The following is a 21,078-nucleotide window of genomic DNA, read 5'->3' on the forward strand; positions in this document are numbered from 1 at the left end:
ACCGACCCGCCTAACCTGACCCCAGTCTATATGCCACAGCTTTCTCTCCTCACCGACAGGCTCAGTCGTAGACAATGAAACAACATCGTTGTCCCATCATCACATATTTCGTTAACTCTGCAGCGATAAAAACTTGCGCAACCCAGAAGTCTGCACAAGTCTCAGTTTTCGGTTCTCAAGTTCAAGAGGGACGGCTTCGTACTCCCTGGCCGTGTACAAAAGTGCATGGAGGATTCTCAGTGGAATGTGTGACTTTCTGAACTTCCAATAACCACTTCTCTCTAGACTCTTTCTTCTTCCTTCTTTTCCTTGATACCTTCATCGAAGAACTTGTTGAGAAAGGAGAAAGTTGGCCTATCTCGGGGAAGATGAACGGTTTCAGCAATTCCAAAATCCGGCATCGCGTCTCCAGCGCGGCAATAGAATAGCATGAAATCGCCATCAATTCTGTCTTCGAGACTCCATTTGTTCCCTTTGCCGCTGCTAGGCCATGGCATGATCTCCTCGCCGAGAAACGCGTACGTTCTGATGCGCTGTTCTTTCAGTGACACTGACGCAACCAATGTGTAGAGGCAATCTCTGTCATCCGGGATAGGCTCCGAGTCCTTGATTTCGGCAATGGGGATGTTGACGTTCTTGAGAGTCGAGAATGGGAAAGGTTCCAGGTCCTTGTTTGTCTTGTAATGTACACGGATGATACAGGGCTCGGCGCACATACACAACTCTCGTTTGTTGCGTTTCTTGACAATCTTGAAGTATGATCGCATATACCTTCTGAAACTCCACTCCGGTTCGAGGTTGCGGTCAACCACTATAGTGCTCATGTCGACCATCGCAGCGGCGGCATTCGGACCTAAGTCTGCATGGCCCCATGGAGCATCCGTCGGCTGCTCCAAGCAGGCTCGATAAAGGATGTGGACCTCATGGTTCCAGAAAGTCTCTTTCATGAGAGGAGAGTTGACGAGACTAACAAAGCTCGTCTCAAGGGTTCCTTCTTGAGAGGGGCTGAGAACCTTCAAGACGTGCTGCTTGCAATTCGCCCATGCAATCTTGTCCTCGAAGTTGATATCCAACCAAGCAAGGGCGAGGACTGGGTTCTTTTCCTCTGCCTCTTTGTGTTCCTCTTTGTCGAAGTATACAGGCAGAATTTGGCTGTAGATGTGACGGATCAGCGCGATCAGACAGTCCAAGCCGCGTGTATCGAAGTCGTTGGGACCCGAGCCATATTGCTGGCCTGGAGGGCGGTGCAGCTGCAGATATCGGCGAATCTCTGCCTTATTTTGAGTTAAATCTAGCGTGTCGCGTATATCTTTGCCGAGATTCTGGTTGTCCATTGTGGCGATGCGTGAGTGATACTGGATTATGTGTTGTTATAAGGCGAAGGTATCTGGAAGGATGGAAGAAATTACAGGTGGGGCGAGGTGTTATGACTTGCGTGGTTCTGTTACGTATATCCTACAATTTCCCTTAATTAAACGTAGTTACTACAGACAACAGAATTCCACTAATAATTACTAAGATTTAAGTATAATAAAAATACTAGAATTACTAGCAATCCTTAAAATTACTTATTAATTGTATTAATTACTTTATAATTATCTTAAGTATATAAAATATAAATATATTAATATATTTATAAAACTTAAATTATTATTTATTTATAATACTTTTTTATATAAATAAGTCTTCTTTTTATTATTTAATAATAATTAATATATATATTACTTTTAATATATATAAAAATAATTAATATTAAAACTATAATAATAAATAAATATAAAAAGTAAGATAATTATTATATATTAATATATAAATTAAATAATAAATAAATAAAATATAAAGAATATTAATTAATATATTTCTTTTTTTTTACTTTTAACCTTATAAAAGGCTATTTAGCTTTTTAACTTTTATATTAATAACTTAAATAAAAACACTTTTATAATAAGTTATTATAATAAAAGTTAATATTAAATAAGGTTTATTTACCTTAATATTTTAATTAAGTAATATAAATACTAGCTTTTAATAATTAAATTAATAATATTTCTTTAACTTACTTTAAAAACTACTTTTTAATTAACTTTTATAATATATTATACCTAATTTATATATTATACTTTTAAAATATATTACCTAACCTAACTTTTATTAATTATTATATAACTTAAATAATATATAAAAGTAATATTAAAAATATTAATAAATATATAATTTAAATAGTATATAAAAGTTATATAAAAAATATTAATTAGTATATAACTTAAATAATATATAAAAGTAATATTAAAAAATATTAATTAACATATATTGTGACGGTTGTGGCAAGCATTCCAGGGTAAGAGGTCTAAGCTTCGTTAGTGGGGGCCAGATAGATGTCTACGGTGACAAGGTATAAAAGGGTGACATCCCTTTAGGACTGAAGACTTCCCGGATGCTTTTTGAGAGGCTTCTTCAGACTCAATTCTCATTCTTTTTTTTTTTTTCTTCGTATTTGATACCATTGAACTGATCGTTTGATTCTCTATCTTATGACGAAGACCCTATCTCAATTGAACCTAACTGGCAGTCTACACTTAGCTTGCAGTTGAGAAGTGTTGGAAGATATCGTCTTGTGCAGTCTTTTCTTTGTTGTTGCTCTTCACTTTCAAAATATAAATTATTATTACACTTTTTTTTAAAAAATAATTTATAACTTATTAAAATATAAGAATAAACTTAATTATAAAATATAAGTTATATATATATTTTATAATAATTATACTTTTTAAAAATTATTTATTTATTAACTTTCTTTATTTTTTCTTTTTAATTTCTTATTAAGTGTATATAATAATTATAACCTCTTAGCTATAAATCTTAACTACAAATACCACATCTAGCTTACAACTTTATATTTCTCACATACAACACAGTCACAACTCAATCAACATCGTAATGGACTACATCAGAGAGTGGTCACAACCGAGGACAGCAGATGGTTCAAGCGACCTATCGGTTTGTCATGCCATTATCCCAAGAAATATTCCATCAGATGAGGGTACATGGCTTGGAATACTTGAGGATGTCGTCCGACCTGGTGTGGAGGTTGTGTTTGTGGGGTCGCATCTCATGAAGCACTTGGCTCAGACGTGTGCAGGATGGTTGGGCCTCGAGCCATTCGCGACTTCGGGCCAATACACCTATGAGGAATTTGTTGAATTCTGTCACAGTCAAGAATTTGGCTCTGATATTTGGTCTGAGTCAGCCGTGCTGTCGAACCTGATCGTTGTGTTCCATATCGACAGCAACATGACAAGCGATTGCGCACTTGCGTTGATTGCGGCAGTGCATTTTGTAAAATGCCACGCTGAAACCGTGCCATTCTGCACAAGACTCCTCACAGCCTCAAACGAAGAGAAGCCCCGAGCCCTGTCCGAACTGGCGTCATACTTCGGCGTAGGACCCGTACATAGCTTTGCTATATCACACGAAGGCGAGGGGGGTTGGTACGGGGCAAACCACAATGTCATTGATACAAGGGATAACGAGTGGCCTTCTAAGTATCGAAAGCAGGTTCGAAAGGGGCTCCAAAGACAGGTAGTTATATACTCGCCTTCTATGATTAGTATGCCTGCATCCATGGTAAGTCTGACTCTTGTTCGCTCAAGTATTGCAATTCTAACAGGAAACAGGAGACAGCCGTCGATAGATATGGCTTCAAGACTATGAATGTAGAAAACACGTTATATTGGCGCCTGTTCGCGATCGAAGCCCCTGAAGTCAGGATGCCCCTGCCGCTTGAGTTCGACGAAGTACATGTCATTGTGGACCACTCCCGATACTTGAGAGTCTACGACAGTGTTACGCGCCAAGTTACTCACATGAACGTCTCGATGAGTGCCGAGGAGCGCGAAGATCAAGTTGCAGTGGCCTTTCGAGCAGCCAAGCCTCCAACACGCGTCACCTTCTACATCCACGGACGGACTGTGGATGAGTATGTATGCGCAGGAAGAGCTCGAAGGCGCCTGAGTGTCTGTAATGCTCAAGCAGGAGGCTTCTTGGGGTCCGTGAGACAGTTCAAGCGATGGGGCTTGGATACAGATGTTGCGTCCTGCTTCTTCTCATCTCCAATGGAGAAGGACGTCTTCAAGACCATGTCACGTCGTCTTGAAGTGCAACTGCAGACTGCATCTGCCAGTAAGCTGGACGTGGCGTTGTTCAGGAGACTTCTGCCGATCGTTGGATATGATCACAGGTTGGCGCTCTTTGTCGGATTACCTTCCGAGGGTGATGCGGTGACATTGACAAAGATCCGTTGGGCGGCATTGACCTCGGTAGGGGTTAATAAGTTTGTGAAGTTTCCCGACGGGAACAGCATCATGGGACGCGAGAACTGCCGTATGATGTCGGTGAAGCATGGGTCAGCTACACCATTTCACATCTTCGGCACAACATGGACGGCACTGAACCTTTGGGGAGATGTTTGCCAAGCGTCGCGATGCTCTACAGTATTTCCAGCATCACAAGAATGGATTGAGTACCCTCTGACTGAGGTGCAAATTCACATTCCTTCATGGAGACAGATTGAAGAGACAGCCAAGAGTCTTTCAACTGCTGTTGGTATAGCCCTACCAGACTCAGACTTCTGTAACCTTGACTGCTTGGAGGCCCGTCAATTACAGCGACATCTGTTGGACGCATATGTTTTTCAGTTGACGAGAACAATTGACTCCAGTAGGAATCTTATGGATCTGGCAACTGGGACTTTGCTGGCTGACAATGGCGTCACAGAGTGGACGACCAAGGCAGCTGACAGGGCTGGAGAGACTTCGCTCTTCGGTGTGTACTCAGACATGGAACGGATGGCCAATCAGAACACAGTGAGACTGCACGACTGGACTTGGATTCCAGCATCCGTTGTCGTTGACTAGCAGTCGGCCCATACTAATGGTGTTGATCTCACAGAGTTTCTGTCGCGATCTGGTGACATCGAGGATGAGGAAGAGGAACTGAGTAGCGGTGTATTTTGGGGTCAGCGGTAATATGCTTGGGATGAATCGAAGGAGGGATACTTAGGTTTCAATATTGACAGTTTCCAATCATGTGTTCATAAGAAAGAAAGTAAAAGCACAGTGATCATGAATCGAAATGTAACGTAAGTTTTCTATGTACATGAGTGACGCATTGTCTGACAAAAAGAGTGTTCCCGATGACCTTGGATATTGATACAAATAAGTGACAGAGTGGCTGCTGGTCGAGAGGACAACCTTGCGCTTCGCTCCGATTCCACCCAACATAGGGAGTGGTGCGTTGGAATGATCGAAGGTCTTTGTAACATGACCTGGACGGCTTTACGCGAGACCCATCAGTTGTAATCAAGTTGTGTCTCTGGAATGCAATGAATTCGTTTTGCAGATCAAGGTTCAGAAAGAACAAAACGGCTGTTCAGCAGTGTGTTGAGGTGAGGATTGATCTTGGTGAGACTTGGGGTTCGGTCTGAGCAAAGGACAAATGTGACGGTTGTTCGGATAAAAACTGGAAGACGGCGATTAGCTGCTGGATATGTACAAATGGGATCACCACCTATTTGACCGATTGCGACTCTCACTGTGGCACGTTGTTCAATGTAACGGCCATATATGAGTGGTGGCAACAATTGGTGGTCGCGGGAAAGATGGCATGGCAAACCGTCGTCCGAGGAGTGCAGCTGTACTGTGTTGTAAATGAATGTCTTGTTAACAACAGTCAGACTTTGAAGTAATAAGAAAGCTCATTTCACAATACTCACATGCGTGATGTCGTTCTGCGCGAGAGAGGCATTTCGCTCTCACGGGAGATCAAGAAATTGGAAAGTATCGACAAAGCCGGTTCCGGGCCAGTTGGACGCATGGAATACACGGCAGTATCGATTTGATTCAATCCTATGACTGCTCTCGACGATATTGGTAGAGATGATGCGCTGTGGTTTCTCTCCAGAGCAAAGGTGTTTGTCATTTGGATTTTGCATGGCCTGGAGTGTAATGGGAACGTGTCCGAGTCTGCGACATTGCGGCGGAATTCGAAGCCTGTACTGCTGACTTGATGAGATGATAAATTGATAAGAAGGGTACGAGTATATTGCCTTTGGTGCGTATGGACAGCCAGTTCTGACAAGTGGAGCCCAGTGCTGGCCTTAGATGCGGCTCATGCCCTCCAGGCTGCCCCACATCAACAGAGAGTCAACATAACACAAACGAGCCAATGCCCGCGATAACCTCTCAGCTACATTCAACAACACAACGAAGATTTGTAAGATTCACGGACCCACAAACCATCGGACCTGACTGACTTGTTAGCTCCTCGCACAAAGATGTCCTCCCGATCCGAAAACGAGCGCGATACAGGCGAGGATGAATATCAAGACGAATATCTTGACTCTGACGAGGATCAAGATTTCGGGTCCGACGAGGAAGAGCATGGAAATGACGAAGCCGAAGCCGAAGCCGAAATCGAAGACGAAGAAGAGTCTGAACTTCGGCCCATGAGCCACGGTCGTAAGCGTCCTGCAACAGCCTCTCCTCCCCTACCTCCTCCGAGGAAGCGAGGCAGACCCAAAGGCTCAAAGAATAAGCCTAAAGCAACCCCTAAAGACTCAAGAGCACAGGGGAAACAGGCGGCGAAGAAGGTCAAAAAGCTCAGTAATGTCAAGGTGAAGCGGCAGAAAGAGACGACACAAAGACAGTTGATCTCTATAACCTACACCAGGCCACGGATCACAGTTGCTTGTGTATCAGCATATGTTGGTCCAGACGTTGCCACTTTTGACGCGAACTGGACTCATGCAGATGAGCGCGCACAAGGGTATGAAGGATCCGCGGAGAAGCGCGCCATATCTAAAATGACCTTGGGTAGTCATGGTAGACAACTGACCTTCTGGAAGGTCTGTCTTTCCGTGTGTCAACGGTCTCCATTTGACATCCTGTTATCTGCCGTCAAAGGTTACAGATAAGACGTCGATGGCCGTTTGGGACCAGATGTTTTGCCGAGAGTTCGCGGACATCATGTCTCACCACGTATGGAATGGAGACATTGATGTATTGGTCACTTTACTCCAATACACCGTCATCTGTCGAACGGATGACCGAAGGCGCTGGCAGGTCCCGACAACGATGGTCGAGGCTGGTCCAACAGTTCGTCTGAGGACAGAACTACAGACATACTTGGCGCCTTTGCCAACATCTATTCACGAGCTACACAAGGATATCCGCGACAACAGAAGCCCAGCCATCATTCACTGTCCGCTCTCGAATCTCATGATGACGATCGCAGAGGTTGAAGCCGACAGACGCGAATCTGGGCATTACACGCGCTGGAACACTGTCAAGCAATTTCATGATGGCTATGAGGTGTATGGGGTCACGATAGCAGATTTGGGAATCATCAAGGAGGCAATTGAGATGTTCAGCAAAACAAGCACTGAGGCTTCGTTTGACGCATTCAAGAAAATTAATAAGCTCGGTAGAGAAGAAGTGACCATAGCTCAATTCCGGAGCCTCATGAGACGAGCGTGGCTTCAGGAGAAGCGCCTTATTCATTGCGACAAAGGTCTGAACGGGGGATCGGGAACCTAACCTGCGAAAGTTGCGGCCACTGTCCCAGTCTTGACAGATTCGAGGCGTGTTGAATACGAAGAGGTAGATGAATACGAAGAGGTGCAGGATGAAGTCATGTCCGAAGTCCCATCCAGGGCGGATGGTAGAGACACAGGTGCCAGCAACCCGGGTGAGGACATTGATCCTCCAACATTCTCTGATGGTGCTGAAGACGACTTTGACGATGGTGGCTACGGCGGTGGTTATGAGGGTGGTTTCGATGACCGGTCAGACGGTCTTGCCTCGGGCGATGATCAGGATATGGGCGACGCTCCTGAGACGCAACCTGGAGGTGACCCCCGTTCAGAGTTGCCTGAAGAGGGGTCTGTCCCTTCGGAAAGCATTGCGCCTACTCAGATTGAAGATGAGATGTTGGGTGAACCATCGTTCATTGACACACTCCAGTCAACGCCACCTGCAAGCTCTGTCCATGAGCCCGACCACCATCACCAAGACCCTGATCAGCCGCTCCAATCGGTAGAGAGCTCGCTTGGCTCTACCTCCTTTGAGCCTCTTGTCCCACACGTTAAGCCACTAGTGGCTCCTCCTTTGAACGCAGGCCGGTTTGCTTCAGGTGTTGGAAGTGCTGGCTTTGGAAAGGGAGTTGTTGGCTACCGAAAGGCACGCGACCTTAGGGAATGGGAGAATGTAGAAGCTATTACACTAGTATTGAAGAAGTTATAAATAAACAATCCAAGTGTTATACTAATAGTGCGCTGATACTACGGATGATTTGCTCATTTGGTTATGTGATAGCTGTTGATGCTCAATTTATGACTTTATCTTTTTAACTTTCAGTACCTAAATTTACATAAGACTAATAACCATGATATGAAGACAATGCATGCGCTTAATTGACATAGGTACGGAATGTTGTTTCAAATGAAAAGTGTCCGGTTTATGAGGTGAGGCTCTTATGTTAACTGGATGCAATCAAAGCATTCACTAAAGTACAGAAAAGGCCAAGGGGGAGCAAAGACCACGCCCCCGTGTGCCCCACTTCTTTTCAAAATACGCGTGTAAACAATGGCCTCTCGTTCAATCTCTTGAGCTTCATCTTTCCACACACGTCAGCGTACACACACAACCCAACCCACGACCACGATACGCACAATGTCGGAAAGCATGTCATACAAGGACATCAAGTCCCCATTCAACGAAGGGCGATTTCCTCAGGCCGATGCGCCTGTCGATCCCACGAAGACGGCCTCACGACGGCCACACCTGAAGCAGTTCATGGTCTGGCTTTTGCCGGCATGGAGCACAAAGATCGCCGAACATTGGCGGGACGCTGAGCAGAATGCATGTGAGGATTTGGCATCCAGAGGACGCAAATCTGTCAGTGAGCGATGGTTCGAGTTCCAGGTTGACAGGATTGCATACTTGCAATTCTTCAATCTGTTCAAGCAAGCCTTCAAGCGCGAAGCTGCTGATTGGCCTTGGGAGGATATTCCCTACAAGGATCTGGCATCGCCACAGGACAGGAACTCATCCGTGTACGACAGGTACCTGAAGAAGCAAGAAGTCGCAGCGATCGCGGCTGAGAAGAATGAGTCTGCCATGGAGGGCGTAGAGGGGCCTGCCGCTGAGAAGTCAGATGCGGCCAGCAGCAAGCTGAACCCCAAGGCTCCATCCTTCGAGATTGGCGCCAACCGAAGTCGACAGCGGCGACAGAACAAGGGTCTCTCACACTCCATGTATGCTGGGGGCTCTGGGGAGAGAGGTTCTGGTCGGGGTCGCGGTCGGGGTCGCGGTCGTGGTCGAGGATTTCACCAATCTGGAGTTCATCACGAACTTCCGCCGCAAGAAGATGACTTTGAATGGAAGGAAGATGATCAGATGCCATCTGATCAGGACAACCAGGTTCTGGTGACTCCTAGTTCACAGGCGACTGACGTGAACCAGCAGGATACCCAGAACGCCATTTTTTCTGCTGAGCCTGGCGCCTTGGGCCCAAAGAAGGGTCTGGATAGCTCGCTGTTTGCCCCGGCAGTCATTCCCAAGATCACGATCGCAACACTGTCGGAGGCCATGTCAGACAATGGCTCAGATTTGCAGAAACGCACTCGAGTCTGGGACAGGTTCTTTGGAAGTGCGGCTATCCAGAAGCCAACCGTCGGGCCTTTCGAGATGAAGATCTGGGATTACATTCCAACCGAGGTTTACATCAGCGAAGAACGATTGGTCGAAGCCAATAGCTGGCTCACATATGTTCAAATCACCTTCGATCGCCAGGACCGAAGGTTGATTGTTGGATTCGCTGCGCAGAAGGGTCCTGGCACGAAGCCAGCTCGCATGGAACTCGTCAACACTTGGCAAGCTGTAAAGGTGTGGATGACGGAAGTCTGCTTGCAGTTCCCAGCATGCCTGGATGATGTCATCTGCCGACAGCTGAGAGAGCCTACCACCATCCCGGAAGAGCAGTACCTGCAGGCCATCATTGAGGTCAAGAACAACTTCAACAAGATGCCAACGCTCCTCCCAGAGATTGGTCGGCAGTCGGTGACCATGCGTGAGCAACTCGGTCCGCTGTTGAGTGATGACTGCGAGAAGACACGTCATGATGTCCAAGTCTGGCTGAACAGTCTCCCCGACAAACTGCTTGGGCTCCGTGCCGCAACTGTGGAGTGGCTTACAGTCTGCAAGTCTCAAGACAAGGGAAAGATCCTTAACTGGTCCCAGGAAGCAGAGCGTTATTATCGAACACAAGATAGTCGTCAGTGAAGGACATCAGATAGTAACTACGATGAAGTGAATTGAAATGGTTCTGACATGTATCTACTCCCGTATGCCGTTATGATTTGCATGTACTCTGTGACTCAACGATTTGTTCTACGCGTTTAAACTTGCAAGTTTCACAACTAAAAATGGTAATTGCGTAGTATTGTCTTGCAGGTATAACTTTAAGTGAATAGAATCCCATGGCATCTTCCTCAATTAACTTGTAAGTACCTACTTCACTACAACACCAGTTCAAATCCCAACCTACTTCCTGGCGCCCAACCATTACTCCGCATCATCCACAGTCCTCTGTCCAAGCCTTAATTGTGTCATTTGCACCAATAGCTCTTTCTGCTTTCTTCTCTTGTCAAGCCTTTCGATCTGCTTTTGCATTTCTTCCTTCCTTGCTATCATGGCTTTCTCGAGACTCTGAAATGTATCACCCTGGTGGTTCGAGCCTTTTGCGGCAAGATCATCGGCTTCCTTGACAAGTTCTTCACCCTTGTTATTGACATAATCGAGTGTTTCCAAGAAATCGGCACGTTTGTCTATCTCTGCGATTGTGGCCTCCAAATTCTGCTTCATCGTATCCTGGTGACCAAAGAGCAGCTCGGCAGATTTCTCCAACACATGCGAGGTGCCTGCGGGCTTCGAGAATCCCGTCCCCCCGGCCTCGACAGCGTTGAATCCATGCTGGTAAACAAAAGAGCATGCGACGGTGGTAATCAGGCGCTCTGCTACTGGCAGTGGAATTCCTTCCCATGTTCTGACAACAACTTGTACGCTCAGCTCTACAGGACGATCCAGTGCCGAGAGAATGTTGACAACAAGACACAGGGGCTTATTGACATTCAAAATACCGCCCCGCGAGTGTAGCTTGTACTTGCTTGTCCTCTCACGCAAGTCTATTGAGCATCCAACATACAGTGGACTTTGAGCTTGTCGCACCTTTCCTGTGGGATCTAATTGCCGATCGCAGCGTAGTTCGAACGAAGAGATCAACGCTTCTATCTTCGAGAACTCTCCATCACTTTGAATGGATTGCGGAGAGGGCATCGAATCTGGTCTGAGGTTGTAGCCCCCTTGCCAATCCACAGTCGACACCCATTTCACAAGCTCTTTATCTGCCCAGTCTAAAGAGTCCTGTGATTGATTCGTCCTGCAAAGGCGAGCCCCCTTCACATACCTCCGAAGACCATCGATCAGTCTCTCTGTCTCGATGATGTTGAGGAATTTACCGTCCTTCAGTGAGCGCCTGAGCCCAATTACGTAGATCCCTGGAACCTTGCCCTCGGGCTCCGTAGGCATCTGTAACCATTTGGACTGCTTCATCATCGCTGTGTAAGCCACAGTGCCCGAGACAATAGCTTGTAAAGCCGTTCGATCAATGCTGTGAAGAAGAAACACCATCCTCTAGCCAGTGCTTCCATCTGCATCGATTGTCCTCGTAGTCTCATTGACAGAGAATCTGTTGGAACGTAGTACCGGGTCATTTTTCAGCGCGTCTGAAAGAAATGGTAGGTGGACGCAAAACTCGTATATAGACATAGGCGATGCAAGCGCTCGGATCATGTCCTTTTGTAATGCGCCTCCTGGCATCGGCATCTCAGCACTGCTGGTTGATATCTGCAGAGGGCAAGACATTGTTGTTGTTGTTGATTGTTTGACGGGGAGCGGCCTTATGAGTAGTAATAGATAATATATTATAAATTTCTTTTTTAAAGTAAAAATATAAATAAGATTGTATTTAATATTATAATATAACTAAAAGTTAAAAACTTAACGTAATATATTTTTAAATTAACTTATTATATTAATTAATATATTATTAAATAATATATAAAATATAAACTTATTATATTAATTAGTATATTAATAAATAGTTTATAAAATACTAGCTTATTATATTAATTAGTATATTAATAAATAGTATATAAAATACTAGCTTATTATATTAATTAGTATATTAATAAATAGTATATAAAATACCAGCTTATTATATTAATAAATATATAAATAAATAGTATATAAAATACAAACTTATTATATTAATTAGTATATAATTCAAAAGTATATAAAATACTAGTATATTATATTAATTAATATATAAATAAATAGTATATAAAATATAAACTTATTATATTAATTAGTATATTAATAAATAGTATATAAAATATAACCTTATTATATTAATTAGTATATAAATAAATAGTATATAAAATACTACCTTATTATATTAATTAGTATATAAATAAATAGTATATAAAATACTAGGTTATTATGTTAATTAGTATATTATTAAATAATATATAAAATACTAATATATTATATTAATTAGTATATTAATAAATAGTATATAAAATATTAACTTATTATGTTAATTAATATAATATTTAATAATATATAAACTTATTACTTATTTTATTCATTAGTATATAAGATTTAAATAATAAATATAAATCTATTTTAAAATTCTTTATTTCTATATTTATAAACTTTATTTAAATTATATAATAAAAATCATTTTTAGGTTATTCTTAACTTTATAAAGTTTTAGTATCTTGACTTAATTATATTTTCCCTTTACATCTGCATTAATACTGCGCTTTCATCAACTTTCAAGTTAAAATGAATCCCAACAAGGCTGCCGGAAACTGTAGAGAAGTGTCTCAACTCCTTGATGGAATGAATGAGATGAATCTCGGTGATGCCAACGAGACTCCAGCCCTTGAACTCGCGTCGAATGTTGGCAAGTTGAGCCTTGGTCGCATGAGCGACAGCTCTGCGCCTGAGCTTGCTGCGAGCATTCGCCAGTTGAGCCCTGATTCTGTGAACGATGAGCCTGAGCCTCACTTCACTGCTGGCATGGACCAGCTGAGCCTTGGGGGGTGGAGATAGCCGCCTCGAATCATACCTCGTCGCTGATATGTGTCAGTTGGGTCTCGCTGGAGAAGCTGCTTCGGCTCAGTCGGCGCTCTTACCCGCTATGCATCAGCTGAGCCTTAGTTCGGCTGCCAATGCGGCGCAAGCGGCTGTTCCGGTTGTCCATGAAGATACTGTCATGGAGGATCCTGCCATGGAGCACGAGAACGACGTCGGTCATGTCACCCAAGTTGGAGGACTTAGGTTGGTCGGAGTCGTCAACCCCCTCAATGAGACTGTGGCCACATGGGCTACGAGCAGAGAAGTTGATGGTGACATCAACGTCTGGGCATGGTCGAATCTCTTGCCAGGTGCTATCCGGTGCCAAGTCGAACAGGGATGCGTTTGTGTTGAGGAGGTCATCGCACGTTGCGATCAAGGCAATGGAGTCGGGCGGATGAGCTGGCGCTCTACACGAGCCATGATGAGGCGAGACCTCCCTCATGAACTCGCGCTCTGGAGTCTCATCGTCGTTCCTGAAATCCTTGCCGATCCGAGACTCAAGGCCATGGACCCAGAGAGCGTACCTCGGCGCTTTCTTCGTTGGGCCGTTGATTTGACTGATCAGTGGCACTTCGAATGCACATTCCAGGGGAACCCAGAAGAGATTCGAGACGTCGAGACTTCTCTTTTTTGGCCGATTCTCCCTGCCGGCCATCAGCTGGCCCGTTTGCTGGACTCGGTTGGTACCCAGCGTTTACAGGAGATCAAGGAAGATCCTCAGGTGGTAGGATAGAACGCTGATGAGCATATTACAGTGTTGTAGGGAAGAGGGTGGAACGGGTAGACAATAACTAATTATGATGTTGGCCCATATCTGACTTATTCTCCATGGTTCATTATTGTGCTTTAAAGGTGACATAATATGCTAACTAAAGTCATACCAGGACAAGACGATAAACTACTTAGTCCCTTTAGATCTCATCGTGGACTCTGATTGTAAAAAAATGAACAAGGGCAATTAGAACACTGCTCCCACCAACAAGTAGCTCCAAGAAAAATGAAGAAATCCATGCCAGGGCAAAGTGGCATGCAATATTTATTCCTCTCCACCGTAGACTTGGTGCAAATCGGTAATCCCATTTATTGAAGAAGCCATGGAGATGGGCCCTATGGGATGAGATGATGCAACCCAAAACGCAGATAACTCGCGACTGTATTTTATAAATGCTTCAATTGAGATGAACAGACAAAGGGATAGTCGAAAGGGTACGGTCCCAATGATTGATGCTCTGGAAGTGATCTCGGCTCAGGTGGGGAAGTAACGATCGGCGACTGGGGCAAAACCTTGTTTAGTACAACCAATCGTCTTATACGGAATCTGACATGGACCCACGAACGTAAACCATTAACGGTATTGGGAATGGCGAAGACGAAGGTGGCGCGGTTGTGGTGATATGAAAGTCACGAAGTATAAGTATTCGACCGATGTAGATGGAGGCGGCGAGGAGATGGTGAAAGTGGAATGGGAAAAGAATAACGCTTTGGCCTGGGCGCATTTACATAATTAGAGTGACTGTAGGGAATATTCAAGAGTGATGGGTTCTTACCTATGTGCAAATGATTGAGTGTAAATCAGATAATCGGACCTTGTTCTCAGGGGCTTGATGCCCAAGAGCGTGCGTGGTTGGTGGGATCCCGTGATAGCCTCGGTTGTGAGCGCACGAGGTCGTGATGCGGAATGGTGCATGCGACGTGCTCATCGACTTCCAGCGAACATGTTGATGAACTGTTAGGGCGAGATGTCCATCATTTGAGCGAGGAGTAGAGGTCCTTTGCCTTTGTATGTGTGGGGATGGTTGGAGAGTCATAAGGTTTCCGAAGCGTGGCTCAATCGCCCGAAATGTCGGGATCGTTCGTAACCTTCTCCTCACTGCGCTGGGAAAATTGCCGTTGACTGTAAGTGACGGCCTTTGATGAAGTATTCGTAGCAGTGGACACACTACAGACATTGTTAGTTGAATGGGTTCATCCAGCCGTCGTGGATGGACAGATGAAGGCAGTGAGTGAAAACTTTCCGAAGCTTTTGGTCTACCGTGCTGTAGGTCAAATATTGATTGAACAGGGATTGCGAATGTCTCTGTACAGACCGCGCGAGCTTGCAATGAATACATGGACAGGAAACCGGACAGGAAATGTCCAAGATCCCATTCATATGATCATTTCAGTCGGTGCTCACGGAATACGTCAGCCTGTGAATGCTCTGTTGAGAATTGTGCTGTGCTTCTGTCCGACTCCGCAAAAGTGGCTGCTTTATTCGCGTCGCGGTATCAAATGCTCTGCGGTATCTATGACCATGACGAGATGACCTGAGAAAGGCTGCCGAATCTTGTCGATGTTCAATCACCCGACTTGTGAGGCTGTGGAGTACCCGGCTGATCATCGGCACTTCTGTCATTGGACACTCCCTGGCCCCAGAGCCCAACAGAAATCACTCCCATTGATGCAGAATCGCAGGCTACCATCCACAGACGACAGCCTCCTGCGATGCCTCCCACGGACAAGGTAGATCCCCTCCATCAGACCGTATGTTTTTCCACACGCCGGCTGACCCTTGACGTCCCCCCAGGTCGAATGCAGATCACTCCCGCGGATGGTCACGGATCCCCTCCACCAATACAGATTGCTCTCATAACAGCCGACCTCTGCGGTATCTCTCAAGCCCGAAGGCAAATCACTTCTGCTGATGCATGCATCTTACGTGATGGCTGAACCGCTGCCATGTAAACTCGTGAACGGGTCATGAAATTAGAGCAATGGGCATATCACTGGCATGGTTAGGTGGTGGAAACAGTTAAAATGATTGACCATTACGTTTAGACAACTTCGACAGCAGCTGTCGGTCCAACAAGAAGAACACATGGAGCTCACATAGTTACATTGACATGCATGAGATATAGTTTAAATGTAATTGATTGTGCCTACGTAACCATCTCTCTATCCCAGATGTCACCAAAAGGTCAGTTTGTTACAAACTGAAATGCCAAACCTGGCGGTGATATGACAATGCATTTGAGGAGGTACTCTCTGTTTGTAGGACATCTACCAATCTGATGCTTTCCAGACCTCATTGTAGATACCATCGTAATTCGGTCGAGGGCTGCCGTCAGTCCTGAGCATGGACTCAATTCCGAGCCTGGGCATTCCCACTCTGTGTCGAAACTGCTCAACCCATGTCGTGACAATCCTTGGAGGAATCATTGTCCAATCTTTGAAGTAGACTTCAGCTTCAAATCGAATGAGGGAATGATAGATACCAAAAGCCGGCTTATTGTCCGGGATCCTGCCAAAGTCAATCGAAGCAACACTCGCACCTAAAAGCCCGTTGATGGTACGTTTTGACGAGATGTCTAGAAACTCAAAAACGTCTTTCTGGGATCTGTCTCGACAGCACGAAGTCAACTGCGAAAGATATGCTCGGAATAAATGAGATTGGATCTCATAGCACTCACTGGTGGAGAGGTTGGACTCATCGCCAAATCTTTTTTGTGCCGTCTTGATGCCGCATGTTGCAAGGGCGGATGAGATTTCCCACCAAGATTGAAAAGCTTTGAAGCACAGCGACCTCTTCGCCTTCACATAAAGTCCGGGGAGCTCAAGCGCGCCAGACGGTGGAATATTTTGAAAGCTGTTGGTATGGTGAGCAAAGCGCTTCCAGAGACCAAGCGCAAGCCACATATTTCCCTGATCGGAGAGAGGTTGACTGTAGCCGGTGCAGGCGCTGACCACCTTTTGTAAAGTGTCGGCAGACTGTCCCAGACTCGTCTCGAAGTCGAACATGCTGATACCTCCGCTGTTGATCACAGCCGCCAACTGAACTTTGGTCTGGAGAAGGTCGTCACTGCCAGTCGGGGAGTCTTGTGCGATGAAGTATGCTAGTCGGTAGTCGTGATCGACAAATGGAAGGACCGTGAGAAAAGCTGCCAGCTCGCGTCCCTCTAGACCCATAGTCAATCGCTCATCTTCGTTCCACTTGAGGATACCATGAGTTTGTAGACGGTATGCCATGGTCAGATATTTTGTAAACACCCCTTCGGGAACAAAACACTGAACGGCGGCGACAGGATCAACATTGGGGCCGAGTGATGCGACGATGGCCATGAACGCTCCCAGGGTGCGGTTCCAAACATCCTGTCGACGTACCAGAGGTCCCTGCTGCCACCAATCATATTTGCCTTGTTTCTTTTGCTCATCCATCACATAGAAGGTTGCAGTTGAAGGACGACTGCCAAAGCGATGGAAAAAGGATCTGAGCTCGCTCCGTTCTTGGATGCTCAATACCTGTAAGAAACTCGTCGTTTGACCGACGGCGAAGTCAAAGCTACTTCTCCGAACCTTCGATTGGACTACCACGTGGACGTGATCGAACCCAGAAAGTGGAACTGGAGAATGAAATCGATCAGGGAGAACTAAAATAGCATTGGCTTTGACTTGCCCATTGAACACTTTCTCTATTTCATCCTTTGGTCCTGGTGGGTGACGAATGTGCAGACACGCCCAGTCATCGCAGTTCAATTTGTTTGCGACGGCCACCGAATGGAATACAAGGACAATCTGCTTCCCCTCGAGGTTTCCAATCTTCGCGTTGAATCGCTCAGCGACTTCAGACGTGGATTCGCAGTATATGGTTTCGGATCTTCCAGGCTGGGTATCATACCACGAAGTGCCGTCGTGCCTGAAGATCTTTGGTGGTGCCAGCCCATGATGCTGGGACAGCCTCACAAAGGCTTGGTCGACATCAGTGCATGAAACTGTCAACAGTCTCGTCATACTGTGTAGCGCCGTGTCCATTGCAAAGTGGGTAGCGGCCATGAGTGCGATGGCACAGTCGATCTTCATAAGGGGGTCTATATCAATGACGAAAGTCGAGTTATCGTTCGTTGTCGGTTCAGGATCTGACCAGCAACTCTTGACATGTGTGAACCAGAGTCCGTAGGTCCATAGCACCAAACTATCCCCATCTTGACCGCACATTTCCCATCCTCGGCGGATGGGATCTTGACGAGGTCCGGCATCAGAAGACACCACGATAAGCGAAGTGATGCCTTTTTGCGCGCTCAGAATGGTGAAGATGTCGCGCCACACCTCTGCCGTGTGGATGGTGTTTGGGTCATACTCATAATGACCAAAATCAACTCTGTCAACTGAGTTGGGAGTTACCCAGTCGCTCAGGGTAAGAGAATTCATGTTGAAGTGTTGTGGTTGAGTTTGAAATTGAAAATGGTTGTGGGATGATGAACCCGCCTGTTCAACGTGACGGTGACCAAGGTTATTTTTACCCGAACCTTTACCGGTTACGTTCCCGACCCACACAGGTGCTCGGCCTTATTCCCACATTATCGCACATTCATTTCCAGTATCTCATTGAATATGAGGCGGAAAAACAGGTTTTCAACACACACAAGTATTGGACATCAAAAATACATCTGTAAACGAGATCTACAATCATGTCACACATTTAAGGGTTTAAGTGGGCATTCAAAGTGACGGTGACGACAATTCAATTAATCAGACTTTATGGTGACTATTTCACCCGACTACCCATCCTATAACACCCTAGACTATCACAATTCAGAGGCAGAGCTCTTGGCACGGGCGATCCTTTCGCTCTCAGCCTTCTTCTGGAGTATCTTCCTTCGCGCCATGCCGTCTTCATCATCATCGTCATCGCCCTCAATCTCTACCTCTTCATCTTCCTCTTCCGAATCCTCATCCCAGGGTCGTCGATGCGACAGCTCTTGCTCTTCCTTTGCCTGTGCAAGGATCTCAGACTCGCCGTTGGCAGCCACAGGCTCTTGTTCGAGCACAGGAGTGACGCCAGACTCGCCTTCGACTTGAGCAGCAGCCGCAGATTGTTCCTCAGCTTGAGGAGCATTCTCAGCCTGGGCGTTGTCACCCATCTCAACATCTTCATTAACCTGCTCATCTCGATAGAGCCCAGTGGGAAACTTCGTGTTAGGACGCAGCATCCACGCCATAGCCTTCTGCTCATCTGACAGAGGAGTCACCTTGGATCGCGCCTCAGCCAGAGCTTTCTCTTTCCCCTCTCCAACGAGGCTCCTGTAATGGGCCTGTACAGCCGTCCACCCCATCAACTTGGGATCCACGGGCAGCTTTGTGACTCTGAACCCATGGGTGTCCAGCTGATTCTGGAGTTGCTCAATGTGAGCGGCGTTGGACTTGGTGAACTCGGGGGTCCACGGGAAGCACTCTCGATCCGTAGGCCTGACATTGGCAGAGACAAGCTCGAACCAGCTCTTGAAGTTCAAGAAGCTTGGCATGTTGCGTCGCTTGAAGACAAACTGGTACACTCTGTCCTTCTTGACCTTGAGCAACCCGCTACGACAGTTGCTGGCTTGATGATCGAGGGTATTGCAGAGCGGGCAACCCTTCATGAGCCCGTTGTCGCCAGCCTTGAGGCATGTGTCCAGACAATGCTTGTCGGACTCACACCCAACGCAAAAGAGCCGTCTCTGGCGCTTGTTGTAAGGTCGGCCTTGGTCTTGACCATCACCCTTGGGCTTGGGGCGGTTGTCTGCCTGACCGCGGCCAGAACTCTGCTGGTCCCCCTGGCCTGTAGTAGGCAAAGCTTTAGCCTGTTTTCTGGCCCAGGCTGCCTCTAACTTCTCGTCGCCCATGTCATCCAGCGCAAGAAACTTCCTTTTGGCGCCCGGCTCAAAGAACGTCTTCTCGTCAGTCATCATCAAGAAGCCTGACACGCTCTGCCCTTCTTTCCTGACTTGGCTCGCTATATCCGCGACTTGGGACAGGCAGGACTCATTATCACCGTTAAAGACAATCGCGGTGTTGTCATTAACGGTGGACAGACATATCTGGTTCTTGGCCAGCGCGCCGGTATGCTGGTTCACCGTGCCCACTCCAAGTTCGCCGATCTTGCTCTCCGACGACCCAAGCGTGAGAGTGTTGCGTGGCACGACCTTCAAAAGCTTGCTGACGGTACCAGAGCCATTCTTGGCACCTTGAGCCGACGAGCTGTGCTGTCCGCTCTGCGACCCAGCACGACTCGTCAACTCCTTGTCGAAGCCCTTGCCCTTGCCCTTGTTCTTAGGGTCATTCTGGGTCTGCTTCTTCTTGTCGTCCTTGTTGGCCATTTCGATATATGACCGTGTGTCTCACGCAAGTGCTGTAAATACTGTGTTGTATTGTAGAAATAGCGTGAGCGTGAGTGTGAATGTTGTTGTGAAGAGATTCCTCACGCGAGCTGCGAAGAGCGCTAGTCGTTACAAAAAGGTGGAGCAGAGCAAGTAACGGCGCTTGTTCATTAACCAGGCTTAAGACTCACATTAGAACAGATTATTTATCCATTATGGGTGTGATAAAATCTTAGTTTTTATAACAAAATACAATTACCATCTACTGAATGCTTATGCATTTCAACTCAATAATACACTAACTATAGAATTTAACAATACTTTTTGAGTGGTGAGGTGAGTGGATGATTGTAAAATGGCGGCGCTCTTGTTTCCTCCATCAAGTGCGATTCGTCGGTAAATCTCCGGGTTAAATTCAACAAAGACCGATTCGTTGCACACTGCAGCAAGCAATACACCGCAGCAACATACACGACACATTTTCCAAGACATTTTCTACGAAGATACACTACCCGACAACACGAAATCACCTTTGAAAATGGATGCTTTCGATGTCTTTAGTGAGAGATTAGTTCGTGGAGAAAATAATCCCGCTATCCTTGCTGCTATGGCGCGGGTTGCCAAGGCCACTCAGCGTAGCATGGAGGACTCCAAGCAACAGGCTGATCAGTCGAAGGGAGAGTATGAGGCTCGCAAGCGACTCCTTGGTC

General features: G+C 46.0%; 9 protein-coding genes across 9 annotated transcripts; 4 read left to right on the plus strand and 5 right to left on the minus strand.

The window, feature by feature from the left end:
* Window positions 1-281: 281 nt before the first annotated feature.
* On the minus strand, window positions 282-1,334 carry BKA55DRAFT_539088 (uncharacterized protein; the record flags this gene model as incomplete). The annotated part of the gene is made up of 1 exon (XM_046190095.1): window positions 282-1,334. The coding sequence occupies one exon, from the start codon at window positions 1,332-1,334 to the stop codon at window positions 282-284; it is 1,053 nt and encodes a 350-aa protein (XP_046050502.1).
* A 1,603-nt stretch (window positions 1,335-2,937) lies between these two features.
* On the plus strand, window positions 2,938-4,913 carry BKA55DRAFT_689756 (uncharacterized protein; the record flags this gene model as incomplete). Its single annotated transcript, XM_046199388.1, has 2 exons — window positions 2,938-3,624; window positions 3,675-4,913. The coding sequence occupies 2 exons, from the start codon at window positions 2,938-2,940 to the stop codon at window positions 4,911-4,913; spliced, it is 1,926 nt and encodes a 641-aa protein (XP_046050503.1).
* Window positions 4,914-6,331: 1,418 nt separating this feature from the next.
* Window positions 6,332-8,297, plus strand: BKA55DRAFT_539090 (uncharacterized protein; the record flags this gene model as incomplete). The annotated part of the gene is made up of 3 exons (XM_046190096.1): window positions 6,332-6,901; window positions 6,960-7,566; window positions 7,630-8,297. 3 exons carry the CDS (start codon window positions 6,332-6,334, stop codon window positions 8,295-8,297), a joined length of 1,845 nt encoding a protein of 614 aa, XP_046050504.1.
* Window positions 8,298-9,634: 1,337 nt separating this feature from the next.
* BKA55DRAFT_567292 (uncharacterized protein) lies at window positions 9,635-10,355 on the plus strand. The gene has a single exon (XM_046192715.1). The coding sequence runs from the start codon at window positions 9,645-9,647 to the stop codon at window positions 10,335-10,337; it is 693 nt and encodes a 230-aa protein (XP_046050505.1). The 5' UTR covers window positions 9,635-9,644; the 3' UTR covers window positions 10,338-10,355.
* A 264-nt stretch (window positions 10,356-10,619) lies between these two features.
* Window positions 10,620-11,987, minus strand: BKA55DRAFT_510619 (uncharacterized protein; the record flags this gene model as incomplete). Its single annotated transcript, XM_046187624.1, has 2 exons — window positions 10,620-11,724; window positions 11,869-11,987. Coding segments are annotated over 2 exons (1,224 nt in total), but the record flags the coding sequence as incomplete, so codon positions are not given.
* A 975-nt stretch (window positions 11,988-12,962) lies between these two features.
* On the plus strand, window positions 12,963-14,050 carry BKA55DRAFT_539093 (uncharacterized protein; the record flags this gene model as incomplete). Its single annotated transcript, XM_046190097.1, has 3 exons — window positions 12,963-13,163; window positions 13,270-13,983; window positions 14,015-14,050. The coding sequence occupies 3 exons, from the start codon at window positions 12,963-12,965 to the stop codon at window positions 14,048-14,050; spliced, it is 951 nt and encodes a 316-aa protein (XP_046050507.1).
* Window positions 14,051-14,511: 461 nt separating this feature from the next.
* BKA55DRAFT_356627 (uncharacterized protein) lies at window positions 14,512-15,573 on the minus strand. The gene is made up of 3 exons (XM_046185829.1): window positions 14,807-15,573; window positions 14,593-14,745; window positions 14,512-14,531 (listed from the first exon to the last, which is right to left on the minus strand). Exon 1 carries the CDS (start codon window positions 15,368-15,370, stop codon window positions 14,807-14,809), a length of 564 nt encoding a protein of 187 aa, XP_046050508.1. The 5' UTR covers window positions 15,371-15,573; the 3' UTR covers window positions 14,512-14,531; window positions 14,593-14,745.
* A 600-nt stretch (window positions 15,574-16,173) lies between these two features.
* Window positions 16,174-18,480, minus strand: BKA55DRAFT_567297 (uncharacterized protein). Its single transcript, XM_046192716.1, has one exon. It carries the CDS (start codon window positions 18,441-18,443, stop codon window positions 16,299-16,301), a length of 2,145 nt encoding a protein of 714 aa, XP_046050509.1. The 5' UTR covers window positions 18,444-18,480; the 3' UTR covers window positions 16,174-16,298.
* A 151-nt stretch (window positions 18,481-18,631) lies between these two features.
* BKA55DRAFT_567298 (uncharacterized protein) lies at window positions 18,632-20,567 on the minus strand. Its single transcript, XM_046192717.1, has one exon. It carries the CDS (start codon window positions 20,366-20,368, stop codon window positions 18,821-18,823), a length of 1,548 nt encoding a protein of 515 aa, XP_046050510.1. The 5' UTR covers window positions 20,369-20,567; the 3' UTR covers window positions 18,632-18,820.
* Window positions 20,568-21,078: the final 511 nt, after the last annotated feature.

This window comes from Fusarium redolens, assembly GCF_020744475.1.
Source record: "Fusarium redolens strain MPI-CAGE-AT-0023 chromosome Unknown BKA55scaffold_7, whole genome shotgun sequence".
NCBI lineage: Eukaryota > Fungi > Ascomycota > Sordariomycetes > Hypocreales > Nectriaceae > Fusarium > Fusarium redolens.